Source organism: Balearica regulorum, chromosome 1 (genome assembly GCF_011004875.1).
Source record: "Balearica regulorum gibbericeps isolate bBalReg1 chromosome 1, bBalReg1.pri, whole genome shotgun sequence".
Classification (NCBI taxonomy): Eukaryota; Metazoa; Chordata; class Aves; order Gruiformes; family Gruidae; genus Balearica; species Balearica regulorum.
In genome coordinates, this window is record NC_046184.1 from 154,537,218 (window position 1) to 154,562,223 (window position 25,006).

Here is a 25,006-nt window from a genome sequence, read left to right on the forward strand (position 1 = left end):
AAACTAAAAACCCAATCATTTACCCACTTACTTACTCCCTGTAATGCCTTTTCTATATTACTCCAAAGGAAGATCCCGCACTCAGTCCCTGATCTTTTTCCTATACTTCCTATTTCCCATTTCTGCCCTGTTCTCAGATACTCCTCTTAGGATCCTTCAGTAAATAGCTTGCATCTCAAATATTGAGATCTGGACATCTAGAAGTGGTTCTGTGGTTCCAGAGATCTTCCGGTCTCACAGGCTTTGCTACCCCTGAACCAGAAACCCTGCACCTCCTGGCCTCCAACATCCATCTTTGCAAAACAACAGCAACACCACAGAGTCTCTGGGTCTTTGCAGCTGTGGCCACACATCATTCCCCAAACCTTCTACCTCTCTCCATGATTCTGCATTAGCACACAGGCTGGATCTACTGACCTGCTCCACTTGATACATTAGCTGTTATAGTGTGAAAGAGGCATCACCAGGTAAGGTCCTGTGCTCAACAGCAGGTAGCCCATGTCATGGTGACATGCCCCTTTTCTGTCAGGTTATCTGCTGTGACACCTCTCCTATTCTGCAACTTGTTGCCTGATGTGTTTAGATCTGGTGGTAAGTTTCAAGAGACTTTATAGCAGACTGTAGCCCACAGGTGACCTGCTTCGACAGAACGGCTACCTTCTCAACAGCTAAAGTTAGACAAGACTAATCCCCTTACCTGAATAATGCTTTTGGTGAAACAGGCAGGTTCTTGACAGTTATTCTTATGCTGATCTGCATAAAAACTATATATAAACTCTACAGTGAGTCCATTTGCATGGATCTCTATACACAAGCAATGGACCTCAGTTATAACTGAAGAGAAGAGGAATAACCAGAGACGCTTCCTTTGAGGGACAGCAGCACGCCAGCGGAGCTGGATGAACAGCACAGTGCAAAGTGCGTGCCTGTATGACCTTTAGGCACCAGGCAGCGCAAGGCTCCTTCGGTCCAACAGGGCTGTCTCATCTGTACAACATCTACTCTAATCTTCACTTGGGCTACATAGAGTAAGTACCTCTACAACACACTCCACTGGGGGTGAAGAACTGTCCAGGGAATTTCTCCCTTTCACTAACCAAAGGTTAGGTCACCTCAGTCACTTATTATAGCTGTCATACTTAAACATTTCACTTAATGATTAAACACTCCTCTATATACTATTAGGTACTCGTTGGAAATGACAACAAATTTCAGTAAACTTTTACCTGCGATGTTTGAGTCTCCCACCAGAGGATCTGCTGGTTTGGGTGATTTAGGATCACAACTTTCAGCATCGTAATGTAAAAGGTTATTATAGGCTTTCTGATTACTCTTTGTGTTTGGACAAGAAATAGCAAAAACCTGCTTTCTTTCAAACTAAAAACTCTGGTAGGTGTAAAGAAGTTGTGGCAGAAAAGTGACAGTTTGATAGCACAGAACTGTAGAAAGGTGTTACTCCTAATATTAAGATAAACTAAAGAAGAAGAGGATTACATTATCTAAAATGAAAAAAGCAACTTCTATTAAAATTCTGAACTAACAGCAGTGCCAGAAATTAAACTCGGCTTCTGAGAGCAACGCAGCATTAATCTGTTTGGAAGCTGAGCCAGCCAGCTTTTTAGCTGCTTAGTAATGGTTTTCTAAAGAATTCATCGGGTTATAAGTAAGATCAACATCTTCGTCAAAATGATTATTCTTATGACCATAGTGACTTTAAGTTTCGTGATGCTTCAGAGGAGTGGTGCTGACACTTCATTCACGACAGCAAAAGACAGTCTTATTTAAGAAATTGCTTCCGTATTAACTCATATGAGTAATGCATGAATCTAGACTTTAGTTCTATCAGTGGAAAGTAGATTATATAGTTGCACTATGTAACAGTGGGAAGCAGATTACTTTATATTCAAGAGTTTTGTAATCTCAGTATCAACTATTTAATAATGCATTTCAGGTTTTATTTTCCTCAAAGCTAGAGGAGATTGATATACAGTAACAAAGAAATGAAAAAAGTATTTTACATGAAAACATCTCATGGCACATTCTCAAATATCAGAATTGTCTAGGTATATCCAACAAGACATAGATTTCAAAATCATGAAGACGTTAGGGTTGAATCCTGGAAGGATTTTTTTCCTAGGCAAACTGGAAAACTGTTTTTGAATTACTGTAATCAAAGTACACCAAAGTTTTCCATATTGTCAAATCTTTCAATTATTATTAAGGATGACTGGAAAACTAGCATTCTGGATCACAACATTTATAATCTGATTTCGTATTGCATCAGGGTAAAATCAAAGCTTGCATCATTTTTACAACAGTCTGATAGGCAAAACATAGATTTGAACCTCAAAATGCCACAAATAATGCTAATTCCTTACCCAGTGGGATACTGCCAGACCTAAAGGGAATTTTCTTCTAGTCATAGTATACAGTGAATATCAAAACCATTCCCTATCAAGCTGCACCAAAATCGGGAACCTTCCATGAAAAGTTTCAGTGTTTATTAATGGAAAATATATCTTATTGGAAAATTCCATTGCATGACTTCACACCTTTATGATTAAACTTTCCTTTTACAAATAGTTTGAAAAGAATTAGTTTATGCATAGTAGATACTGTATATTATCAATACGAACAGCCCTGGCTACCAGTGGTTGTAAATACACTGATAAAAACTTCACAGAAATAATTACAAGCACCCATCTCACTCTTGGTTCGCCTTTTCTTCAAGCAATATCTAGTTCAATAACTGAGATCATTTACTAACTTAACTATAATCATCACAAATTATAAACTGAAAGCATCATTTAATTTCTAAGCTGAAAGAAGCACAGTTCTTGTGATTAAACTCCCAGTTAAGGGGTCTGGGGATAAATTGGTTGCTTTTATAAAAAGCAGATCTCCCACAGCTCCCATGAGGACATCAGAATATATGGTTAAAATCTTACATATAAAGGAATCAAAGACTTGGTCTACCCACAGTTTTTGTGTTAATTTAACAGTCTGACTGTTATACATACTGAAAATATGCTCCCCTCCTCCCCAAATTATTATATTGATACAAATGGGGACACGGTTGTAATGGACAAAGATGCCTTTTTCTTCTGTCACAGTGTGTTCTTGGTCTCACACAGGAATGAATGCACCTTTACACTCGTAAAACATCTCAGACTGGATGAGTTTTCTGCTTTGACTATCAGAGAGGGCAGGAAGAATTATTTTGGCCAAGCACTGCAGAATTTGGAGAATAGATTTTCTTGAAAAGAAAGGAATTATCTTGATTTTTCATTTCAAAACATTACATATTAAGCAGCTCTAGCTTTTTTTTTTTTAAAAATATCATATTTGGAAAACAAAATGCAATATTTCATTTGACCTAATATTTTTTCCCTTTGATTTTCCCACTATAACTCTAAAACTACCAACTGCATTATCTGTAGTTCTACGCTTACAGTAAAGGCTATACATCGGCTCTGCTCACACAAACCATATTTAGACTTAAGTTTTCAGCATGAAGACAATTGTACCCAGTGCCATGCAAGTATTTAGACATCTGCTTCTCCACATTCCATTGAAATTAGTATTTTCTATTTGTCTTGTGTCTATTCATACTTATGTATTTGTATTGTGTGATTTTATGTAATACAAGTGTTACATCCTTAGGATTTGTGCTTTTAGGACCTTGAAAGATTTCGTTCTTACTGTCATTGCTCCTGCTTTTGATCATCTTGTTGCAAAAACAATTTGTCATTCGCTAGTAAGGCACCTGTAGCAAAGGGAGATCCTTATTTTCCATTTTCTGTCCCATTTGTATTGATTATAGGATCAGAAATCCCAAATCTCAGTCCTCCATACCTCAGGCTGCTTATAGACTTGGAGCTGAGCTAATTACAAATTCCTCAACAGCAGCTGTTTTATTTTCTTCACATCAAGCTTTTATTGGAGAGGGGCTTATCAGTTCACACATACAAAGTTAAGTCAGTTCCAGAAACACAGATATTTCACAACTCGGAAGATTCCAGCTTGACTATATCTTAAAAAGCTCATTCAAGGAAACACTTCAGCAATTTTATGTTAGAAGAGCTTTGGGATTAAAAACTGCTTACCATTTGATACTGAATTTCCATTTTCAGCAGTCACAGAACTGGACAGTGGATTAGATGACTGAGTTCCATGGTTATTTGCATTTTTATCCTGGGTTTCTGATCCAGTATCTGATGTATTTGGATCTTCCCTGCTCCTCAAGTTCAGATTAGTTTCAGCACCTGACACAAACAGAGGAAAAGCTTGTCAGCTTCCTATTAACTAATGGCTTTCACATATAAGTAAAAAAAACTAACACAGAGAAACAAAATTACTTTAATTAATCATTAAATTTATAAATCCAGTGATAACGATGGAAGGTTTAAGTCAGTGATTTTTTTTTTGGTAGTGTTCCACTTGTAGCCATTTAAAGTTCGTGGAACTGAAAGGCATTAACAACATTTCGTTTGTACTATTTCTTTTCACACAAATATAAGCTGATAAAACTCAACCAATATTCTGTCATCACTGCAATGCCTTTCAGCATTGCATTACGTGATACTAGTAACAGCTATAACATGGGTTTATTTTTTTTCTCTTATCTCCTCCCACAAGAAATGAAATGGCTTTTGATATGAAACCATATGTAGCAAGATTCCTCCCAGCAGAGCCTCCCCGTGGGCACTATTTACCCTGCCTCAGGGCTCCCCAGCCATCAATTGTCATTTTCTATACAGTCCCAGGTTTTCACGTCATAGCCTTTTAGTTAAATTCCTTTCACATATCAAGAGGAGGTCTGGTCCTGTAGCAGTTCCCAAGCTATGTACAACGCACAGGCTTTTCTTCAAAGAGAAGGGCAAAAACCCTTCTCTTCTTCCCCCTTTGACTGACGGCCCATCCATGCAAAGCCGAGCAGCTCACAGCGAAGTGCCCGGAGCTGGCTCTGAGCTTGCCTGGCTTTGTCAGCCCAGCGTGCCACAAGGAACAGGGCTCAGCCATCAGCTGTGCCCGCGCGGTGCTCCCCACTGGGGTTCAGGTGGAGAACCCGGAGGCAGGTTCGGAGCTGGCAGACAAGACCGGGAACGGACGGGGATGGTAGGAGGGACCTCCACTGCAATTCCGATATCCCTGGCTATCCCCACTCCACCTGTGTGGCAGGGCTGATGAGGCTGCACGAAATGCTGCGCTGGCAAGGCTATGCAGTTTTTGATGGATTTCTCTCGCTTTTCTGTGTTTCTTTTTATTTTGTGGTGAACATATGCACATAATCTTTCCTTGCCATATTCAGGTTTCTTTCACAGAAGACAAAGCTGAATTCAGTTCTCTCTCTGCTTAACTCCATTTCAGTTTTCCTAACTCTTCCCACCCCCTCTGAGAGCTAGCCTTAGCGGCGACGCTGACATATTACGACTGACCTGGGTGCAGAGGCCCTCATTTAGCACTCTATAATGGAAATTTTTCTTCTATGCCAGCTCTCAAAGAGCTATTCCTTGATTTTGGTTGTGTCTATTTAAGCTTTGTCATAATAGCAACAACCAATGGCCATCAAAAGACTAGCTATTAAACCCAACATTACAGCATTCAGCCATACTTCCAATGACATTCTTAGCTCTCCCAAAGATACAATATACCCTTTTAAGTCTTGAGTGCATGAGCATTTTTCAAGGGGACAAGAAAAACATTTTTTTTCACCAGGTAACAGACACTTTGCCTGTAGATTTTCAAACTTAATGTTGACTGCATGGTTGATTTTTCATTTTTATGCTTGAACTGAAAAAAAAAAAAGCCACCCAGTTTACAAAGTACCAACATTTTAAAAATGAGTTTGAAATGAGAACTATATACCCATTCTGGTTAACTTGAAATGTCTCTCTTCATTGAAAAGGGCTTTCTTAGTTTTGTTTAGCTTTCAGTTATCTAACTCTGAATCTTTCCTAACATTTCCTCTTCTAACAAAAAAGCTGCCTTGAAAAGTCAAAAAGTTCATTTCCGAGCTGTCAGAATAAAACATTTCAATGTTGGTTTTTTCCACTCCCTCCCTTGCCCTCATTCCCTGATCATTATTTTTTGCCAGATCTGATTGGAGTGTTTCAGTGGCGCTGCTTCATAAACTGCATATTTAGGCAAATGTGCTATGCACTGAAAAAATTAGGCCAGCTCTACCCACAGTAACTGACTTGGGAGAGGCGGTAGAACCAGCGTCTGAGCTGGAAAATGCATACAGTACAATTATAAGAGCATGCCTGATTTAGCTTTTGTACAGGCAAGTTGACTGCAAAATGCATCTTTGCAGTTCATATTAAATTTGTCTGAAAAGGAAATGTCACTTTTAGATGTTAATAGTCAGTGCACTTGCCTATAGATCATAATCCACCTACATAATTATTGTGCCACCTTTTACATAAAGAGTCTCGGGGGAAGTGGCTGGGATCCTTATTTTGCTTGATATCCGAAAGATTTATTGATTTGCCTGACATCTGCAATTCATTTGAGAATCTGTAAGTAGAAAGGCTTTTTCCTGCATTCCTATTTGCGGAAGCCTTTTGTTTCATAGGAACATTGATATCTTTTCATGGCATTCATGAAGGGCTCTTGGAAAAAAAAGGTTATCGTTTCTCCTTTGTATCTGTAAGATGAAATACTACAAAGAATTGTGCATAGCTACTATTGAGCTAAAATATCATCCTAAATTGGCAGAAACAAGTAGTGGGCAGATATGCAGCATATCTTCTGGGAGAACTATCTAGATAGAGATCTGTTATCCCATTTGCTCTATTCAGTCATTGTAAGAAATGCACACCTTTAGTTTCCAAATAGAAGACTATATAGAGAAAAAATTCTTCACAATGTCTTATTTAATTAATCTTGGTGGTGGGAAAGAAGCCTGTATTTTGTTTCAAAATAATCTGGATTATATAAAGGTACTTGTACTAATTTTCTATATATAGGCATCTTCAGCTCCTCTTTGGAGTGGAGTCACGTGAGTCTGCAGAAAACGTGTAACTGCATATGTTGGCTAACTTCTAAAAGACTCCTGGAGAAACCAGAGTGTATCCCTAGCAAACAAGTACTGTTTGTTTATTTTGGACTTTGTGTAAAATGGGTGAGTTTCTGAAGAAATCTTTTCTATAAAAGGATAACAAGAGGATGCTTTAGCCAGGTGTAACCAGTGTACTGTTCCAGTGTTGCAAAACTTACCTGAAATCACTGGGTAGTTGAGGCTGGAAGGGACCTCAGGAGGTCCCTCGCGCAGCCCTGCTCCAAGCAGGGCCAGCTGTGGGATCAGAGCAGGTTGCTCAGGGCTTTGCCCAGCCGGGTCTTGAAACCCCCCAAGGATGGAGCCTGCCCGACCTCCCTGGGCAGCCCGTCCCTCTGCCTGCCCCCGGCCTGCCTGTCCTCATGGGGAGAGGTTCCAGCGCCCAGCCCGAACCCCTCTCGTTTCAGCTCACGCCTGCCGTGCCCCGTTGCCCTGCCACGCACGGCTGTGACGGGCCCGGCTGTCCCCTCTCCCTCCCCTCCCCGTAGGCACTGGGGGGCTGTGAGGTGCCCCCGAAGCCATCTCTGCCCCAGGCTGGAGCCCCCGCTCTGCTCACAGGGACACCCTCCAGCCCTGAGCGTCATGGGGGTGAACTCGCTCCGGGTTGTCCGTGTCTTTCTGCGCTGGGGGGGCACCAAACCGGCCACGGTATCCAGATGTGGTCTAACAGCGAGTGCTGGGCAGAGGGGACAACCCCTGCCCCGAGCTCCTGGCTCTGCTCCTGCTGATGCAGCCCTGGGTGCTGCTGCCAGGGATCACTGCCAGCTCCTGCCCAGCTCGCTGCTCCAGAGCCCCTTCCCCAGAGTTGCTCCTTGGACAGCCTGCCCCCAGCCTGTCCCACAGGTAATTCCTTCCCAAGTGCAGGACTTGGCATCTGTTTTTTCAATAAGCTTTAACATGCCAAAAGGCCCTGTGCTGGCGTATCCCTCTCTGTCCTGCCTCTCCACTACCCAAAATATCCCTGGGCATAACAAAGGTGTCTCCTGACTTTTTATCATAATATTTCTATTCCATACAATGTATCATTGCACAGTGGTATCTTAGACAGGAATACTGTGGACAATTATAGGGAAGGTCTCTGTTAACACTAAAAACTTAGAAAATTCCTACTGATTCCAATTTTTCCCATCAAATATTGGTCTGAAATTCACTTTACCCTCATCTTTTCCCAGTCACAAGATATAGATAGACATTTGGACTTTTCTTCATATTAATGTCAGCTTCCCCCTGCTGCTGTGAATCCCTGCAAGTATGGACTGCTCTCTCATCCCTTATCAACTTTCTGAAACTATCAGAAATACTTTAGGAGAGAGGAAAAGAAAAATCTGTGTTTCCTACAGTTCACCAACATTTTTGTTCAGACTTGCGCTCTGCTGTCCTCACCTGATGGATGGATGATTTACCAGGTTTCAACTGCTGGGTTTTTTTTAAGTAACAGCATCTTACCAGTTTCCAGCTAGTAATAAATGTTATTTGAAGAGTCATTCATGCCTACTTGTGAGAGACTGGCTACAGAGACATACCAGCTGTAAGAGTATGGTGGGATTTCATGATTATGAAAGGAATACAAGCGTTAAGTGAAAACCTACAGACTCTTTGCAACAGCAAACAGCATTTGGGTTATTATTTCGGTAAACTGACTTTGCCAAAAAGATATCACTGATTCGGTCAAATTCTGCTCTGACTAATCTTGCAGTTAATGAGCATGTATGGACTACAAGGATGTACGGATGTTTGGATTGGGGCATAATTTGCCCCTCAACTGCAGCATAGTTAATAGCTGGAAACAATCACATGTACAATGCTTTTAATCAGAGTATGACAAATCAAAGTTTAACAATTATTTCCTTACAAGCAAGCTCTGTATTCCAATAAACACATAATTAATTACATCAACATTACTTGAAAAGTGTAAGAGGAAAGGTATGCAAAAGAGGTAGCTCATGAAATCCACATGTTTGTTATTCTCAGTGTTCCTGGAAGAGACTGAGTTTAGAACTCATGACAAAGTCATAAGAGTCATAAGGCACAGGATGGACTGAAATTTCACTTATTTTGGAAAGAAAAGTCAGAGTATGGCAATCACAGAAATGATTTAATATATTTGCTTTTTATTTTCCTTTTGGAGTCATTATCTCACTCTTAAAAGAAATTCAATGCACTGAAACTCTACATGATATAACTTTTTTGTCAAAAGAATAACTTAAACTCTTTTAATTGAGCTATGACTTCCACATATCCTATTATAAAGCTCTTTTTTTCTCAAACGTAAAATGTAGGATCACAAACATCATAGTTTTTTCAGAAGGAGTATTTAGGTTGAATTAATGCTGTTATCACCAAATTAGACAATGGGCTAGTATAGGCTCTATTGAGATGACAGATTAAAGTGCAATACTGAAACATTTTGAGAAACTTTTAATTTTGTAAGGAAATTATATGTTTAGCCTATTTAATAAAGTCTAAAGCAAAGTATAAATCAATAACTGATATCAGCATTGAGGTGGAATCACCATAGATGCTTTGCACAGTAAGACATGAAAAAATAATATGTTATTAAAAGCCCAGTAATAACTCATCTGGTTGTGTTGTGTTTTTCTTTTCTGACAAAGCCCTTTTTTTACTCTCCTTTCCTTAAAAGTAGGTATGTCCATAACATATACCTGTCCCCATATGTTCTTTTTTTTTTCAAATACTCCTCCTTTCAACATTTAGCGCTCATTCGCAGCCTGACTGAAAACATTAATAACAACAGAAGGCCTCTGCTGCTTTCAGTGGGTTTTGGATGAGATTCATGCTTACCTTGGATGCTTGGTGCAGCACTGCCAAAGCACCGAGGGATTCATAATACGGATTCATAAATACGGAGGACCTCTTGCTTTGTCTCTCCTGGTAACTCAAATGTGATCGCAACTGTTCTCTGGCCCTGAGGCGCGCGGTAAGGGACCCACGTCTATGCTATTACACTTTCTTGCCCTCCACAGCACAGAGGCTGCATCTAAGTTGTCTGCTGGGAATAGTCCCAGGGCTGTGCCATTTCCTGAGCCATGCCCAGATCTGCCTGGAAGGGAGCCAGCCTGCCAGGTCCGAAACCATGCCAGGGACCGCGCAGAGGACTGAGCTGCCATACCCAGGACATTCCCTGGCACTGCCTCATTTCCTAAAACAGGCAGAGCCCTTCACCTTGACAGCACTAGTTACCACAATCAGAAATGAGTGGTCAATATTAAGTCCGTCTCAGGAAAAAAAGGAAAAAAAATGGAAGAAAAGTAACCTCAAATCAGATGGGGCACTGAACTGTTGTACAGTTCTGCTGAGGCCACATTTAAAAGTTTCATCCTGACTGTATGGGGACAGGAGGTTTTCCCTACTTTTGCTCTAACGTAAATGGAAGTCATATACCCTTCTTCATCTGATTTGACTTATACCTGGACCATTCTTGCAAGGTACACATTCCTTTTCATTAATCAAACAGAGAGCTGAGTTCCCAGCTGAGGAATTTCAGTGCCACAAGCTAAGCAGGATGTATGTAGGTCCTAAAGTAGAAAAAATCTCTGTCCTGGTCAACAAAAACACCAACCCCATAAAAAAGAAATCACAAATATGACAGAAAAAGCTTAAAAGCTTTTCCATAAAGGATCAAAACCTACAGAAATATAGAAAACATATAATTATGGAAAGAAATATATGAAAAAAGGGGGAAATAGTTCCCCTTCTTATCATTTAATGGCTTTAATAAATGCCAGGATAATGTCAAATATTATTTCTTCATTTATGGAAAACATGATTTTCTGTAACCAATAATCAATATATGGTTTTAGTTATCAAGATCCACAGCTTTTCACACTTTATTAGCAACTATGAAATCTGGAAAACACATACATTCTGCCAGATAAATTAATGTGATATAGGAGGAGAAGCTTTTTGTACCTGGGCTACCATGAATCTAAAAGCTAAATAGCTTGATTGCCTTGAAACGTGTGGCTGGCATCCAGCAAAATGGAAATTTCAAATCAAGCAGTTTGTCATTGTACGTGTGAATAAGAGACAACTGATGGATCCTCTTAACAAGCATATGAAAGACAAGACTGCAGACGTCAGGGATTCCTGATTTGTGCTCTTGCTCTTTCTTGGGAGAGTCAGGAATACACTGAATCCCAGTGGCCAACCCTGAATATTTGTTACATTTACTGTGGTAAGTGGACATTGTGAAGTGAGAAAGAAAAAAAAAAAAAAAAAGATAGTGACTGCAGAAATTATGCAGATATTTTTTGATGAAGGAAAGGGAGAGGAAGGTTAAATAAGAACAGGCCATTTTATTTTGGCTCAAGTGTTTACCACTATGTTTTGTTGCACCTTGACAATTGCACTTGGCATTTCCTGTTTTTCTCTGCCTGTTGAGACATTCCTTGTTCGTGGCATTTGCTAGCTACCCTCAGCACATGTTGTCTTGGGTGTCCTTTCGCTGGATAAATGCATATTGCTTCAGATTAGTTCAGTTTACCCACGTGAAGTCACACTGTGACCTGCTGTAGCATGACTGTTTACTTTGTCTGCTGAGAGCTGGAGGCAAACAGATGCATCTTATTTGCTGAAAGAAATGGAGCAGGATGAAAACTGTCAAGACAGGATTCCCCCAGCCTATTAGCGTGTACTGCCTGTCTCACCCTCATAGCTGTGCTGCCGGCTGCTGCTGCCGTCAGAGGCAATAATTATTCATTGATTTATTTCACCTCACAAAGCCTGCCCTTACAGCAGCGATTGTCTAGGCTTTCACCCTGCAACGATGCTCCTAGGCTAGGCAGCAATGAATTTGTACTGTCGCTTCCAGCACCCTTTCTCTCTGAGCTGTGTGAGTGGAGCTATCAGACGGTGTGACAAGTCACTCCAGAAGCTGCATTCTTCAATGGAGCAGGTAAATACAGAAACAGACCACTTCTTTGCTCTGGGAAGCTGCATTCCTGACAGCTCCGTATGAATGCTGGAAAGCAAAGAGAGATGCAGGCAATGAAGAACATCAAGGGACAAAACTCACACTGCTGGAAGTAAAGAGTTCCTCTGAGGAATATTGTGAACTCCGATCAGCCAGAGTTCAGAAGATAAGGGCGGTAGTGAGAAGGAAATCACTGAAGCGACTGCAGAAGCTCCTAGGTCTGCTTCAGCCCTTAAAGAACCATCAGCTCAATCACTTCACAGCTATAGAAAGTATACACCTAGGACAGAAAGGTTTCTTCTGCTTTCTTCTCTGATGGACTTGTATTGGTGGGCAAACAGTGCTCTTATTTTACATTTATTTCAGTGACAATCGTTACAAGCTACAAACCTTTTCCTCCTTCCTAGAAGTAATGTTAGAGACATCTCTGGGCCAGGTAGACTTTCAGAGTTGGTGAGGGAGATAGATAGAGAACGCAAGTGCCTTCTTTCCCAGTCTGGATGACTCCAGATTGTTTGAATTAGACTGCTTCCCAACATGAGACAAAGAATACCGCTGCTGAAGTGGAGAAAACAGCCTTCTTAAATACTGGTAATGGATGAAGAATATCTGGACAGGCTGCCATTTCTCCTGCTTGGTAGCATCTGAGTAAGAACTGGGAATATCTTTTTAATGCAGCAGGTGTGTTAGAGTCCAGCCAGTGCATGCGTTTCAGAGACTGGGGATTTCATTCACCGCATCTTCTCTAGGAACTGCTCTCTGCAGGCCTTGCTGAGGTCTCTTACTAACCCAGAGGGCAAGAAGGAGGGCAGCATTGCTCAGGACAATTTCCTGTCTTAGGAGAAGCATTTCTTCCCTCCATGTTCCCATGTTCCCTACCTTTTAAAGTGTAATATGGAAAAAAGTAGCTGATTTTACTCTGTAATAGTTTTGTTTACTGTTAGGTGTGTTGATTGGCTGACCAAAGAGTCTATTTCTTGTGTTTGTGTGGTTAATAAACTGCTGGTGTGCTGGAAAAGGAGGCGGCAATTTGGTAAGAAACACAGCTTCCCTTTTTTAAACTGTTTTCTTCTAACTAATGTGGATGCAGCAGTTCTTTTTGAAGGCAGAAATTTAAGTTTGTTTACGTTTGTGTGTGGTATCTCCCTAACAGAACAGCCATTACTGCTGGGCTTTAGCTGCTGTTGGAAGGAATTACCTGATGAGACACTGTCTCAACCTTCCTCCCCCTCAAACACAGTTGCAAATATTGTAAAAATAAACAAACAAAAAACCCCAAACAAACAAACAGACAGGGATTTGCTACTGCCAACAGCATCACATCAGTTCTATTTACTTTTCCCACAGAATACTTCTACAGAGATTTTTCAGGATCTCTCCATACCAGCTCTGGCATTGCCTGCAATGCAGAAGTCTCAGCGTAAGTGACTATGCTGGGCCAATAAATTGTTTGAGCAGATCCTGAGGGACAATCCGAGGAATAGTTTTGGATCACCGGTACTGTAATCCTGCCCACCAAACAGGGACAGCTATTCTGGAAAACCTTTTGGACAACATTCCCAATTTGCTTTTGAAGTGAGCTTCTAAAATAAAAAGTGAATTTAGACATTTCTTTAGCTTGTTTTTAAGTTCATTTTGAAGGGATACAGTGATGGTCAGTGACACATCTATGAACCTCAAAGTAAGAACATATGGCTATCACAGCTGCAGTATGATAAGCATCCAGACTGTGCACAAATATAGCCAACCTGTGGCTAAAACCTGTCACTACAAACTACTAGTATGTCAGCATCATACTGCAACCAGTCCTTAAGGAAAGAGCTAAAAGAAATAATGAAATGTTGAACTTGAGGTCTAATTTTTTCATATGCTTTTTCTTTCAAAAATTGCACCACACAAAGGATAAAATTCATTTTCATGTTTTTCATTTCAAAATAGAGTGAAAACTCAAGCCAAAAGAGCACTGGTCTTGAAGGTTTCTTTATTTTCCCAATCACTAGTGGGCCTAGGGAGAAGACAGATGCCCCAAACTGCTACTCCTACTTCCAGTGCTCCACTACCAAACCCTCTCCTACCCTCCCAACAGCAGAGCGCAGTGGGGTGGAGAGACCATGAGGGTCAGGGCACCCTCATGTTTATCACCCAGTCTTTTTCCCAATCTCTTTCCAATTGTCTTCCCTTGCTTCTCCATCCAGGTCCACAAAATGCCAGTGCTGGAACTGGAACACGATCCACACACGTGGGTCTATGGAGTTTCATGGTGAGCTGCATGAGTCCTCTCAAGAACTTTGGGTTATCATTGAGGGGCGGGAGCTTGCATCGTCACAACTGCATTGCTCTTGGGTACCTGAGCCAGTGAGTTTAGAAGCAGCTTGTTTTGTTTATAACACATCTTTGGTTGCTGTGTAGACATACTGCTAAATGACAACCTGATCAGTGTTGAAATGGCCACTGTTGAACTTATCTAGGTTCAAAAAAACCCATCAACACATTGAATTGTTAACATTTCCAGTAAGAAAAATTTCAGCATGCTTGAGGCAAATCATTTAATACTTTCCAAACATTTCTGAAAGACTGGATACGAAAGAATATTTATTTCTGCACAGAATTCCAGAATGCTTAATTTTCATTTCAGGACAAAACAAAAATAAATGTCACAATCTCGACATTTTCTGTGAAATGGAATTATTGTTCTCTACTGAGGCTCTATGCAAAAGACGATTTAATGCTGAGATGGACGTAAATAAGTTAAAAGCATCTGAACAGCTTTCTCAATCAAGTTGAGAATTTAATTAGAGACTTTCACTAAAATGAATGTTCAAATTTCATTCTCCACTATGTCCCAAATACCCGTAGCCCTGTAAAAATCAAGTGATATGACGTTTACAGCCAAATAGACGTATTCTTGGTTGGAATCAGGAACAGAAGTGTGCTACAATTCAATTTCTTTGCTCTCTCAGATATGGCTAATTTCTCACAGTATGCACCTTTGGTTTACAATTAGTGATGTCGTGGTTCTTAAATAAAGTCCTTTGTGATTCTCCATCCTGGATCACAAATGAAAAATACTGAAGACTGTTTGCTATTTAAAGAAGCCCACAACACTTTTAGTAATGAGATAACTTCCCGAACCAGTGCTGAATTTGGAACAATGATGTTGCATCAGATGGTGAAGACATTGTTATGAAAATAATAACCCTGTAAATGTCTACCTGAATGATCAAAGTCACTATTAAAGGTAGGATATTTTTAAAATCTATGGGCTTGAAATGCACTAAGCTGGACCAGTATGGTGTGGTTATTGTGCTCCAATATCAGAGAGGATGAAGGAGACACAAAGTAAACTCAAGCCAGTAGAAAGAAAGCAAAAAGAATCAGTAATTTAAAAGGAATGCCTGCAGTTCTCAGAAATCAACCATGTAAAGAAACAGCAAAGTTTGTGCAGTCACTTCTCCACAGCTTCCTTCCTGTTAAGCAGTGACTAGATATGAACATGAGAGAGCCTGTACTGGGTCAGACCAAGGGTCTGTCTCCACTGGGATCCTTTTCTGACAGCTGTAGATACTTACAGTATAAGATCGTGTGAAAAATGAAGTGGTATTTCACGTGCAATCCTGGGGCTGCACAGCCTCCTCCAACCTCTACTTGACTGGATATAGACTTTGGAAATGTGTGGAGTAGTGTTAAGGATTTGATTTTATTTGCAATAGAAGCATTTAAAATGCAAAATAAATATAGTAAAGGTTTATGACAATATCCATTCTTTTTTCACCTGAAATATAAATGAGACTTGATTTCTTCTTCTAATAATCTTCAGGTTAAAATCGTTTATGGTAATCACACACAAAGTCGCTATTCCATGTCAGAACAGAAAACCAAAGCAAATTACACTGTAAGGCTATAAGAGCAAACAGTGAAGTTAATCAGGAAGAGAAATGCTACAGTGAAAAAAAATCATCATAATAGAAACCCCAAAAACTCTTCAGGGGTAAAAGATACTAGTTTTCAGAGATTCTGAAATGGACAATTATTCTTAGTATATTGTGTTTATCTTAAAACAACAGATGTTTTTTGTGAGAAATTATCCAGATGATAATGGCAGATTTATAAGTGAGGAGAAGACTGCAGGTTAAGGTGGTAACTTTCGGGCAGTCAAAAAGTTCATAGACATTCTGCAAACAGGAATGGAAGCTACTTTCTTTAGACTCTTCTGACTCCTTTTTCTGCTGCAGTAATGCAAACCACAATTATTTCCTCAGAAAAACCACCCAGCACGGGCTGGATGGCAACCATATTGCCAGCAGTTCTGTCTCCTCCTTTGTAATTTTCTCCATAGGGCATCTATGGCTTAGCCGAGGATGGGCCTTTTTTTCTGACTCACATTAAACTCTTACTAGCAGTGCTTTGGCTTTCTCCTGCTTTTCTGTATCTACTGCAAGAGATTCAGACTGAGAGCTGCAAGTAGTCCACAGTGAATCAGAGAGTGATGACTCTCCTGTGTTTAGATATCTAATCTGAAAATTAGTCAGAGAAAGTCACCCTCACTCCCTGGCAATTAAGGCAATTATATAAACAGATATGAATCTCTTTCTGAGAAGTATTGTGAACGTAATTCATTAAAGTTTTAATGCTTTGAGAATTTTACTTGAAAGATGTGCTAGAAGTCCAATGCCTCATGTAATCATTCCTCCAGCATTCACAGGTAAAAGATAAAAGTTGAAAGCACGGCTTTCTGTATTACTCATGTTTTGTAAGTTGTTAGCTCTTGCCACAAAGAAAGTAAAACTATTACATTGTATCAATATAATATAGGAATAATGAGATGCAGATATGAATATTATCTTTATTAAGTTGCTTAAGAGGAAACACTGAGTGGCTTAGAGGATAAGGGACTGGGATTTCATCTCAGAAACCCCAGTGGGGATTTAATTTGCAAGCCACTGTTAAGACGTTAGCTGCACAATAGCTCACTCTAATCTGCTGATAGAGGGAAATTATTTACTAGCTATCAAAGGGATACCTGCCTTTGGCAGGACAGTACTCCCCATACATACACATTAAATCCTGTTAGTTTCCAAGTTTGAGCCAATTTCAATAAAGAGTTTTTGGCAAGCTTTAGTCCCAACTAGGTACATCTAAATATCTCTATAATTTGTCAGTTGTAACTATCTTTCTGCTACCTGCCTTGGAAATACCTCCCTTAGGAAGTATGTAAAGAAGGGATTCATACAGTTAATGGATATTGGGCAAACATTTGAACAGGATCGATATTTTGTTAACAGTCTAATGTTTGCAGGCCTTTTCTGTTGTTACTATATAAATTAGTAAACTCTTTTGGAAAGAAATATGTCACTGAAGCATGTATGGACTTGCATATACAGATCTACTTGTATTGAAACAGTAACCATAATTCACAAAACTTGGAACCCTCTACTTTGATGACCTATATAACGGAAAAGTCTTCCTAATTTTATTTCTTAGGCACCTAAATCTGGGGTTGCAAGTTTGCACATTTTCTTTTACTCAGACACAGAAGTCAAGCATCCATGCCTATCTTTTCTCAAAAAGCAGGAAGGAGAGAAGCATTAAGTTTTTATCAGAATAGCCTGATGGTAAGGAAATTCATCCAGGTTAAAGGAAAATCCTTTCCCTTTAGAATCCACGTGAATGCTCACTCTGCCAATCTGAGCATAGATGATGTGCTGGGAATTATTCCGTCTTTTGTTCTGAAGCTGAAATGATTCCCCTTTGCATGGAATAATTTAATATCAACTGTACCAATCAAGAGAAATAACACTACAACCTAGCAATCATCTGTGTTGAGGAAAAGAAAATTCTGTCCTTGCTCCACAAATATTTAATATGAAATGCTTAAATATGTAATTGTCTCTTCCTTATTTAAGGAATGTCTTATATGTTGAACAGTTAAAAGTATTTGTACATTCTGCTAGACAGTGTGAGTTTGTGATTAAGGTGTTGAATTTGGTTTCATGAAGTCTAGTTTCAAATCTAAGGTCCTGTCTAGAAATACCTGAGTAGGGCCCCTGCAGATGACCATTCAGTTTCTATTTGTCTTCAAACTAAATTTTTTCTTCTAGAAATCAGGGACAACAGAAGAAAAGTGTGTGTGTATTATTGCTTATCTGCACTCAAGTCTCGTTTTATATGGAGTAAAAGGAAATCCCTGTCTAACAATACAGCTGTAGCTTCAATGACAACTCTTTTCAACCTTGGAGAAATCACTTTATCTCAGTTCTCACCTGTTACAGTTTTAGTTATTTAAACTATAAGCTCTGCAGAGCAGAAAACTTCTCCTATTACATTTGCAAGAACTAGCATACTATATGATCTTGATCATTGCTTGAACCAGTGGATGCTACTGTCGTATAAAAAAAATGGCCAGGCTAGGTCACCAGGTAATGAAAATTGTTGCCATTTGATTATTTTTTTGTTGCCTGTGTGAAAGAAGAGTGCTCTCAGTTCAGTTCACAATAAGTTTGCAGTCCATCAGAAAACCACGAATCCATTCTATTGTAATTCTGGATGATCATTTCCCACGGAGAGGTCAGGAGCCAAGAGGACATCAGTGTTCTCAGGCCTTGAAATTACTCCTCCAGGCAAGAGGGAGGCTTGTTGGGGGATCTGTCTGTATTGCACTTTTATTGGCAAGGAGGCTTTTATCTCAAAGGCTGATGATCCCATACAGAAACTTATTGATTCCCATAGCTAACTCCCCTTGACTTCAAAATGGCCCACAATTTTACTTTCTGTTTTTAGTTAAGGTTGTTGGTAGGTCATAACTTATGGAAATAAAGGAAATTGCACATTATAGAGTGTTGCTCTAGGCCATGTCTTCAATTTTAATGAATTTCTATTAAAATTAATTTAATTTTTTTTACCATATCATTTCCTATAAATAAAATACTACAAATGACAAAAAGAAGAAATGGAAGAGTCTTCCAGGAACTTAATATGCATTAGGCAGTAGGTGATAAAAAATCAGAAGGTAAGACGTGGACAACTTCTAGTTTTACATAACAGAGTCCACTTTGCTGATTGCCACCTTATTGCTTTGTATCAGAGGTTAAATAAAAGATTTATTTTTTTCCAGCTGTTACCCTAGAAATGAACTGAACACATGAAGTACATGAAAAAAGGCAAATTGTAAAAACACCCACATACATTCACCTGTATTTCTTTGTTACTTTCAACCCATCTGCTCATCACTGAACTATTCATACGTAACCGCATTTAGTATTACACAGTAGCTTCCTAGTTCATAAAATATTGATTCAGGTTTTTTATCGTATATCTTTCTTGAACTTTGATCTTTCATACTTAGTGCTGCCTTGATGAAATATTTAGAAGTACAACATTTTCCATATGAAAGGTAAATTTAGAGTTTTTATATGGTAGCCTCTGTTAATGCACTAGCTTCAACCCACAGGACACCCAAGCTGAACTCTGTCTTGGTCACATTTAGTTGAAAATTGAGTTTGCAAAAATCCTCCATCCCAAAGAAATTTTTTTTTTAAGGTAAAGGTCAGTTTTGTGACTTGGTTGGAGTAGGCTTACCACACTTCCTCACCAGGTACATTGAGAGAGCCTTGGGAAGAAACATCCAAAGACCTGACTTTAATACTTCCCAGCAGATAAAATGTATTATCTATATAATAAAACAAGACCCTCAACTTAAAAAAAGAAAAAAACAAACCAAATGTATTACCTATATAATAAAACAAGACCCCCGACCTGAAAAAAAGAAAAAAAAGAAAAAAAAAAGACAAAAACCCCATTCTATTGTAGGCATTGAATGTTATCAAGTAATTTTCCCAAAGCAAGCAAAACTACTGCAACATCTCCTTTACAAGTTTCATCAATTCATATACTCAGAATAAGAAACAAGGCGTTCTCCTGAGGTTGAGAACTGATGAAGTCTCAGTTCATAGCTCATGGCTGATTAAATTCAGCATCTAGGAACATTGACGGTCTGGGTAAAGCTTTTCCAAGGTCTGGAGGACTTATGAGGGTTCTGTCCACCACAGTTTCTCCCAGTATAAGTCTCTTGTCTCCACCTAACCACTAACTTTCATGAAACCTGTAGAAACTCAGTTAGTTTTGAGACCTTTATCTCCTTGTTGTATTTGGTTAAAAGGGGTTTTGGCTGAAGGGTGCCAAGATTCATAGGGACAGAGAGATAGGGTGGCACACAGACAGACATACACATATCCAGAGTAAGCACAAACTTCTGTTCTATTATAGCTGCATAAATCAGGATATGATACTGAAATCATTACAACAATATATATTTAAGAAAATGGTCAGTGAATAAGAAGATAATCTATCTTGTTCTCTACTGTTTTGTTTTATATTTCAAAAATAGGACTTCATATTGCCCATTTTGAATATGCTGCACGCAGCTCTTGTTTAAGGCAAGCTGTTTGGACAGACAGAAGTCAAGAAGCAGAGAAAACAGTCTAGAGGTTTTATCATTCTGAATTTTAAATTCACAAAATTTTGTGTTTGGGAGATGCTACTAAGGAGAGAAGTTTCTGTATACAGTGCACTGACTATTTTCAATAGGAGACTTTTTTTTTTCATAAGAACAGTAATGTGAAGACTGGCATTAGTGTTGTAATTCCTATGCAGAACCAGGATTTACTTCAACTTTAATCACTTAGAAGTTACAACTCTACTAGTTTAATCACCTAGGCTTTCCTTATACCCAATGGAGAAAGATACATGGGAGGAATTAAACTCTCCAAATGACTGCCTCTTTGTAGCCTAAGGATTTGATGCCTACATATCGAACTTTTAGATGGACAAAGTTAGGTCAGAAGCATCTCACCCTGACAGAGCAGCTAATTGGATCTGTTAACATCAGGATTAATTTTCACTATTCCTAAGATCCATAGATTTGTTCCAGTAACAACATGAAACCCTTTATTACCTGGACAAGGCAAATAATTAAGTGACAATGTCTGAGGACTGTGGTCTCAAAAACCTTTAGCAAAATGGCAAGCTTTGCTTCTTTTTACAGTTGGCTTTTGCACTAGGTACAAAAGACGTTTTCCAGTTGCCAGAAAGCCAGGATACCAAGTAATCTCTGGGTATGTGCATAAGTGTATGTAAATGACAGGAAAGGTAAGAATAAAAGGATAGAGAAGGGAAATAAATATAGTTTGCTGCAGGACCCTCTGTCTCAGCTTTGTGTAGGACAATAATAATGGCTGTATCAATAAATAGAGAATATCATGGAAATTAAATAATGAAACCTTAAAAGAAAGTCTTCAAATTAAAGTACGTGCTATCTGCCAGACACCTAGCCATTTATTTCATTCAAAGCAGTTCTATAGATTGATACCATAAATTCATTTTCACATGATGTAACATCTGTGCTTATTTTACTGAGACTGCTGGGATGTTAAAAATGATCCATTTAAATTTGTGTCATAGAAATATTTTGGTAAAAGAAAAGTTGACATCTCAGAGAAAACCTGAAGACCTATAATTTTTATATGCAATGTATTTTCTACATCTGTTTCTTATGACAACAACAGGTCTTTCTTTAAAAAAAACCAACAGGTGGTGGTTTTGTTTTGTATTTTTACCTACTCTATCAGCTTCCAATGTAAGAAAGTTTTGGTGCAGAAGAACTGCAGTATACAGAAGCACAGAGATCTGTCTTACCTTCTGGCTCCCTGATCTTACGTCCTGCTGCAGATTTTCGTAGCACACTCCGTCCTGAGTTGAACAAGCTAGTTAACTCATCAAGGGGACTGGTCAATGACCTTGAGTTTGTAGGGCTGTATGGAAATGAAGATGATGAATTTGAGTTCAATTTCCTGTGATCTGCTCTTGCCACCTTTGGGGAGTAAGGCAGTTTGGAGAATGGAGAAGATGAGCATCCAAGTTGAGCAGGATTTGGTCTCTGAGGTACTTTTGACAGATCTGAGTTTTTACCTGTTTTCCCTGTGTTAATCAGAAAACTTGCACAAGTCTCTGGAGGAAATGCAAAATGCGTGGAAGCCCGGTAGGAAATAGGAGGTGGTACAGGAGGAGGGGGTGGTGGGAGAGGAGGAGGCGGAGTGGAAGGAGGAGTCACTTTGCTGGAAACGTTGAACACAACCAAGCCTGGAGATGCTGGTCTTTCATTCTCCCCTTTCTGGCTTTTGGAGTACTGAGGTGATAATGGACTTGAGCCTTCTGACTGCACAGGGTATTTTAGGTTGGTTTCCAAGACAGGAAGCTTTTTGACTTCTAGTGGTGTTAGAGGTGATTCATCAGAAGCAGGTGAACATGTGACAGGGGTTGGAGGAAATACAAGAAGTGGCGGCCTGTGGGGGAGCAAGTTAGGGAAAGGGGCAGGAATGTCACAGGAGTCTTTATAGATCAAAGCTGCTTGACTGTTTCCATCCAATGTTCCGTCTTCAACGTTAACATTTTTTTTGTTTTCAAACAACAGAGGAGGAGATCCAGTCACTACTGGAATTATTCCATTACCATTGCTTCCTTCTTCTGGTAGAAAATACTTCATTTCTTCATATACAGACTCTCCTTGTTCCGGGCTTTCTGCTTCAGCAGAACTGCTTTTCATTGCATTCCCTACCATTTCAATATAGACAGGCTCATTTTCCTCCTCTTCTTGTGACATATAGAGACTCAACACTCCATGTTGTGGCCCATCAGCAGAAGCTGCTCTCTGTACTGTCACAGTGTCATAGACACCTGGTTTAGCTACTGTGCTTGCCTGTTTTACGTCCCCAGGTTTCTGGCCAGGTATTTCTTCATAAGAGCCACTAAGTTTCGTATTGGGACTTCGTTTTGGTTTTCTGGGTGGTATCTTTTTCATGGTACTATAGTCATCGCTGTGTGGCCTTGGACGGGTCAGTACTAGGAAAGTGAAAAAGGTCTGTGTTATTAACAGATCAAAGTAATTTTTTTCTTTCACAGGTCTAGGACTTTAAGCCTTCAAATGTTGCCCATATAGTTTTACAATGAGCAGCAGTCACAAACACAGGGATTCAGTCAAAAGTATAAATATTTCAAGGAAAGAAATGCAGAACTTTCAGCTTCCAAACCACAAGCCTTTGCTACTCAGGCATATAATCTGTTTTGGTAATCTCTACTGCCACTAAAAGATGAGAACACCTGAGGAGGTATCTTTTGAATCCAAATGTTCACTGCAAGGTCTGTAACACGTGGAAATATATGCTTGTTATTTCTTTTGCCCCAAGGGAGAGGGGCAAACTTTTAACTCAGAGTTTCAGCATGGTGCTACTTTGACACCATGCTTTTGCCAGTAACTGAAGTATCCCCCTTTTATGTAATATCTATAAAACTCTAATTATAGGCAGATATTATGTCTATCTCTTCTTCTTTTGTACTGTGGACGTGGAAATAATTTATAAAGTTAGGGAATCCCATAGCCTAAGGGCAATTCCCCAACCGAGTATACAGTTAACTAAGCTAGATGTCTTTTCGCAGCCTCCAGGCATGTATGGAATGGAGAGACTGGATACCTAGGTGATTGGTCTTTTAAGATCAAAATCAGAGCTGGTTTTGGACAAAGACTCAGGAACTGACATAATTCTTGGAAAATGAGTATACGTCAGGGAAATTGGACCTATTGTTTCATATGTATGAGAAGAATTTGAAAGTTGTTTCATGAGCGTATACAAGCATTTGTGTTAAGACCACACATATGTATATAAATTGCCATTCTTTCAAAAACTTGTGCTAGAGCTTTTTGGTTAAATCAATCATCTCTTGCAGAGCTGGGCACAGAAAGTCAAAACCCACGACAGAGCTCCTTAAGCCATACTAGTTTAAAAGTCTATATGACACAGTTCATCTCTCCTTACACAGAGCTTGAACGAGCAAGGAAGAGGTTAAGAAAAATGGACTTGCATCTAATGAACTGGACATGAGAACAGTAATTATTTTGCAAGAGGGAGCTGCAAAGGTTTCTGCAGGATTAGAGAATGGTTATACATAACTTTAAAGCCAACCTGAAGGATCTTCCCTGATAAGCCTAGAGGATCCTTTACACAAAGCATGACAAGTCAGGCTTATCAAGGAAAAGCAGCAGAATACATTCCTCCCCTTCCTCTTCTACTTGTTCATTTGAAGGGCGAAGGAGAATAGAACAACTGAACTCAAAACCATTCTATATGCACTATAATGCATTGAGACACTTTGGGACTTTCATAGCACTTTTCTTCTAAACAAAAAATTCACTGTGAGCCAGTTTTGGCACAAACATAAACCACTGAATGCATAAGTTATTCATGTGACCATAGAGAAAAAGTAGGAGAAAGTTTAATGTTTAACTTTTAGTGAAATTCAACATTTGAGCATTCTGCTTTAGTGATGCAAGGTATTCTAACATACAATTGAAAAGATGAAATGAAATGGTCAGTGGGGCAAAATAGCTCAAGTTGAGAGATACCATTTGTCTCTAGAGGGAGTTCTGCAAATAGGTTTTGGTTGTTGACGAACTAGGCAATTAAGACACATGAGTATTATTTGATGATTTGGAAACAAATGACAAATTGACTGATTTTATTTACTGCCACTGAAATATTTCAGGGAAGCGGGACTTTTCAAAGGCGCTTGACTGTGTTTAAAAGGATCAAAGCGAAAAGAATAAATCAATAACCTAGAGTAACATTTGCGACTGTTTCTCCCTTTATGCCTAACCTTCATTAGCGGTTTCCTTAGAAGCTGCCGACAAACAAGCACTAACAGCCTCGTACGAAGCGCTCAGTCGTGTGTTGGGGTCCCTCTTTGGTTTGGGAGGAGGCTGTTTCCTTGGTGATGGCAGGCTATTGCTGTCGTCCATGCTGAACACAGAGTGCAGGGAGGGGGATCTGATGGATGACCCAGCCGCAGAATGTACCAAGCCGTCCACTGCCATGGGGACAGGGACAGAGCTGGAATGAAAGTGCTTAGGCGTTCGACAGCCGGCAAAGCTGTCCTCAGAGACCTTCCCACCCTTGTCTTCAGCTCTG

General features: G+C 39.6%; 1 protein-coding gene across 3 annotated transcripts in view; it reads right to left on the bottom strand.

Annotated features, from left to right (window-relative positions):
• MYO16 (myosin XVI) overlaps nt 1–25,006 on the bottom strand; it is a 406,643-nt gene that overhangs the window by 25,763 nt on the left and 355,874 nt on the right. For all 3 annotated transcript variants that reach the window (XM_075740353.1, XM_075740347.1, XM_075740336.1), the window contains 3 exons: nt 24,696–25,003; nt 21,684–22,886; nt 4,107–4,265 (listed from right to left, as the gene is read on the bottom strand). In XM_075740353.1, the coding sequence (XP_075596468.1) occupies nt 4,107–4,265; nt 21,684–22,886; nt 24,696–25,003 (1,670 nt within the window). The remainder of the gene's footprint in view (nt 1–4,106; nt 4,266–21,683; nt 22,887–24,695; nt 25,004–25,006) is intronic.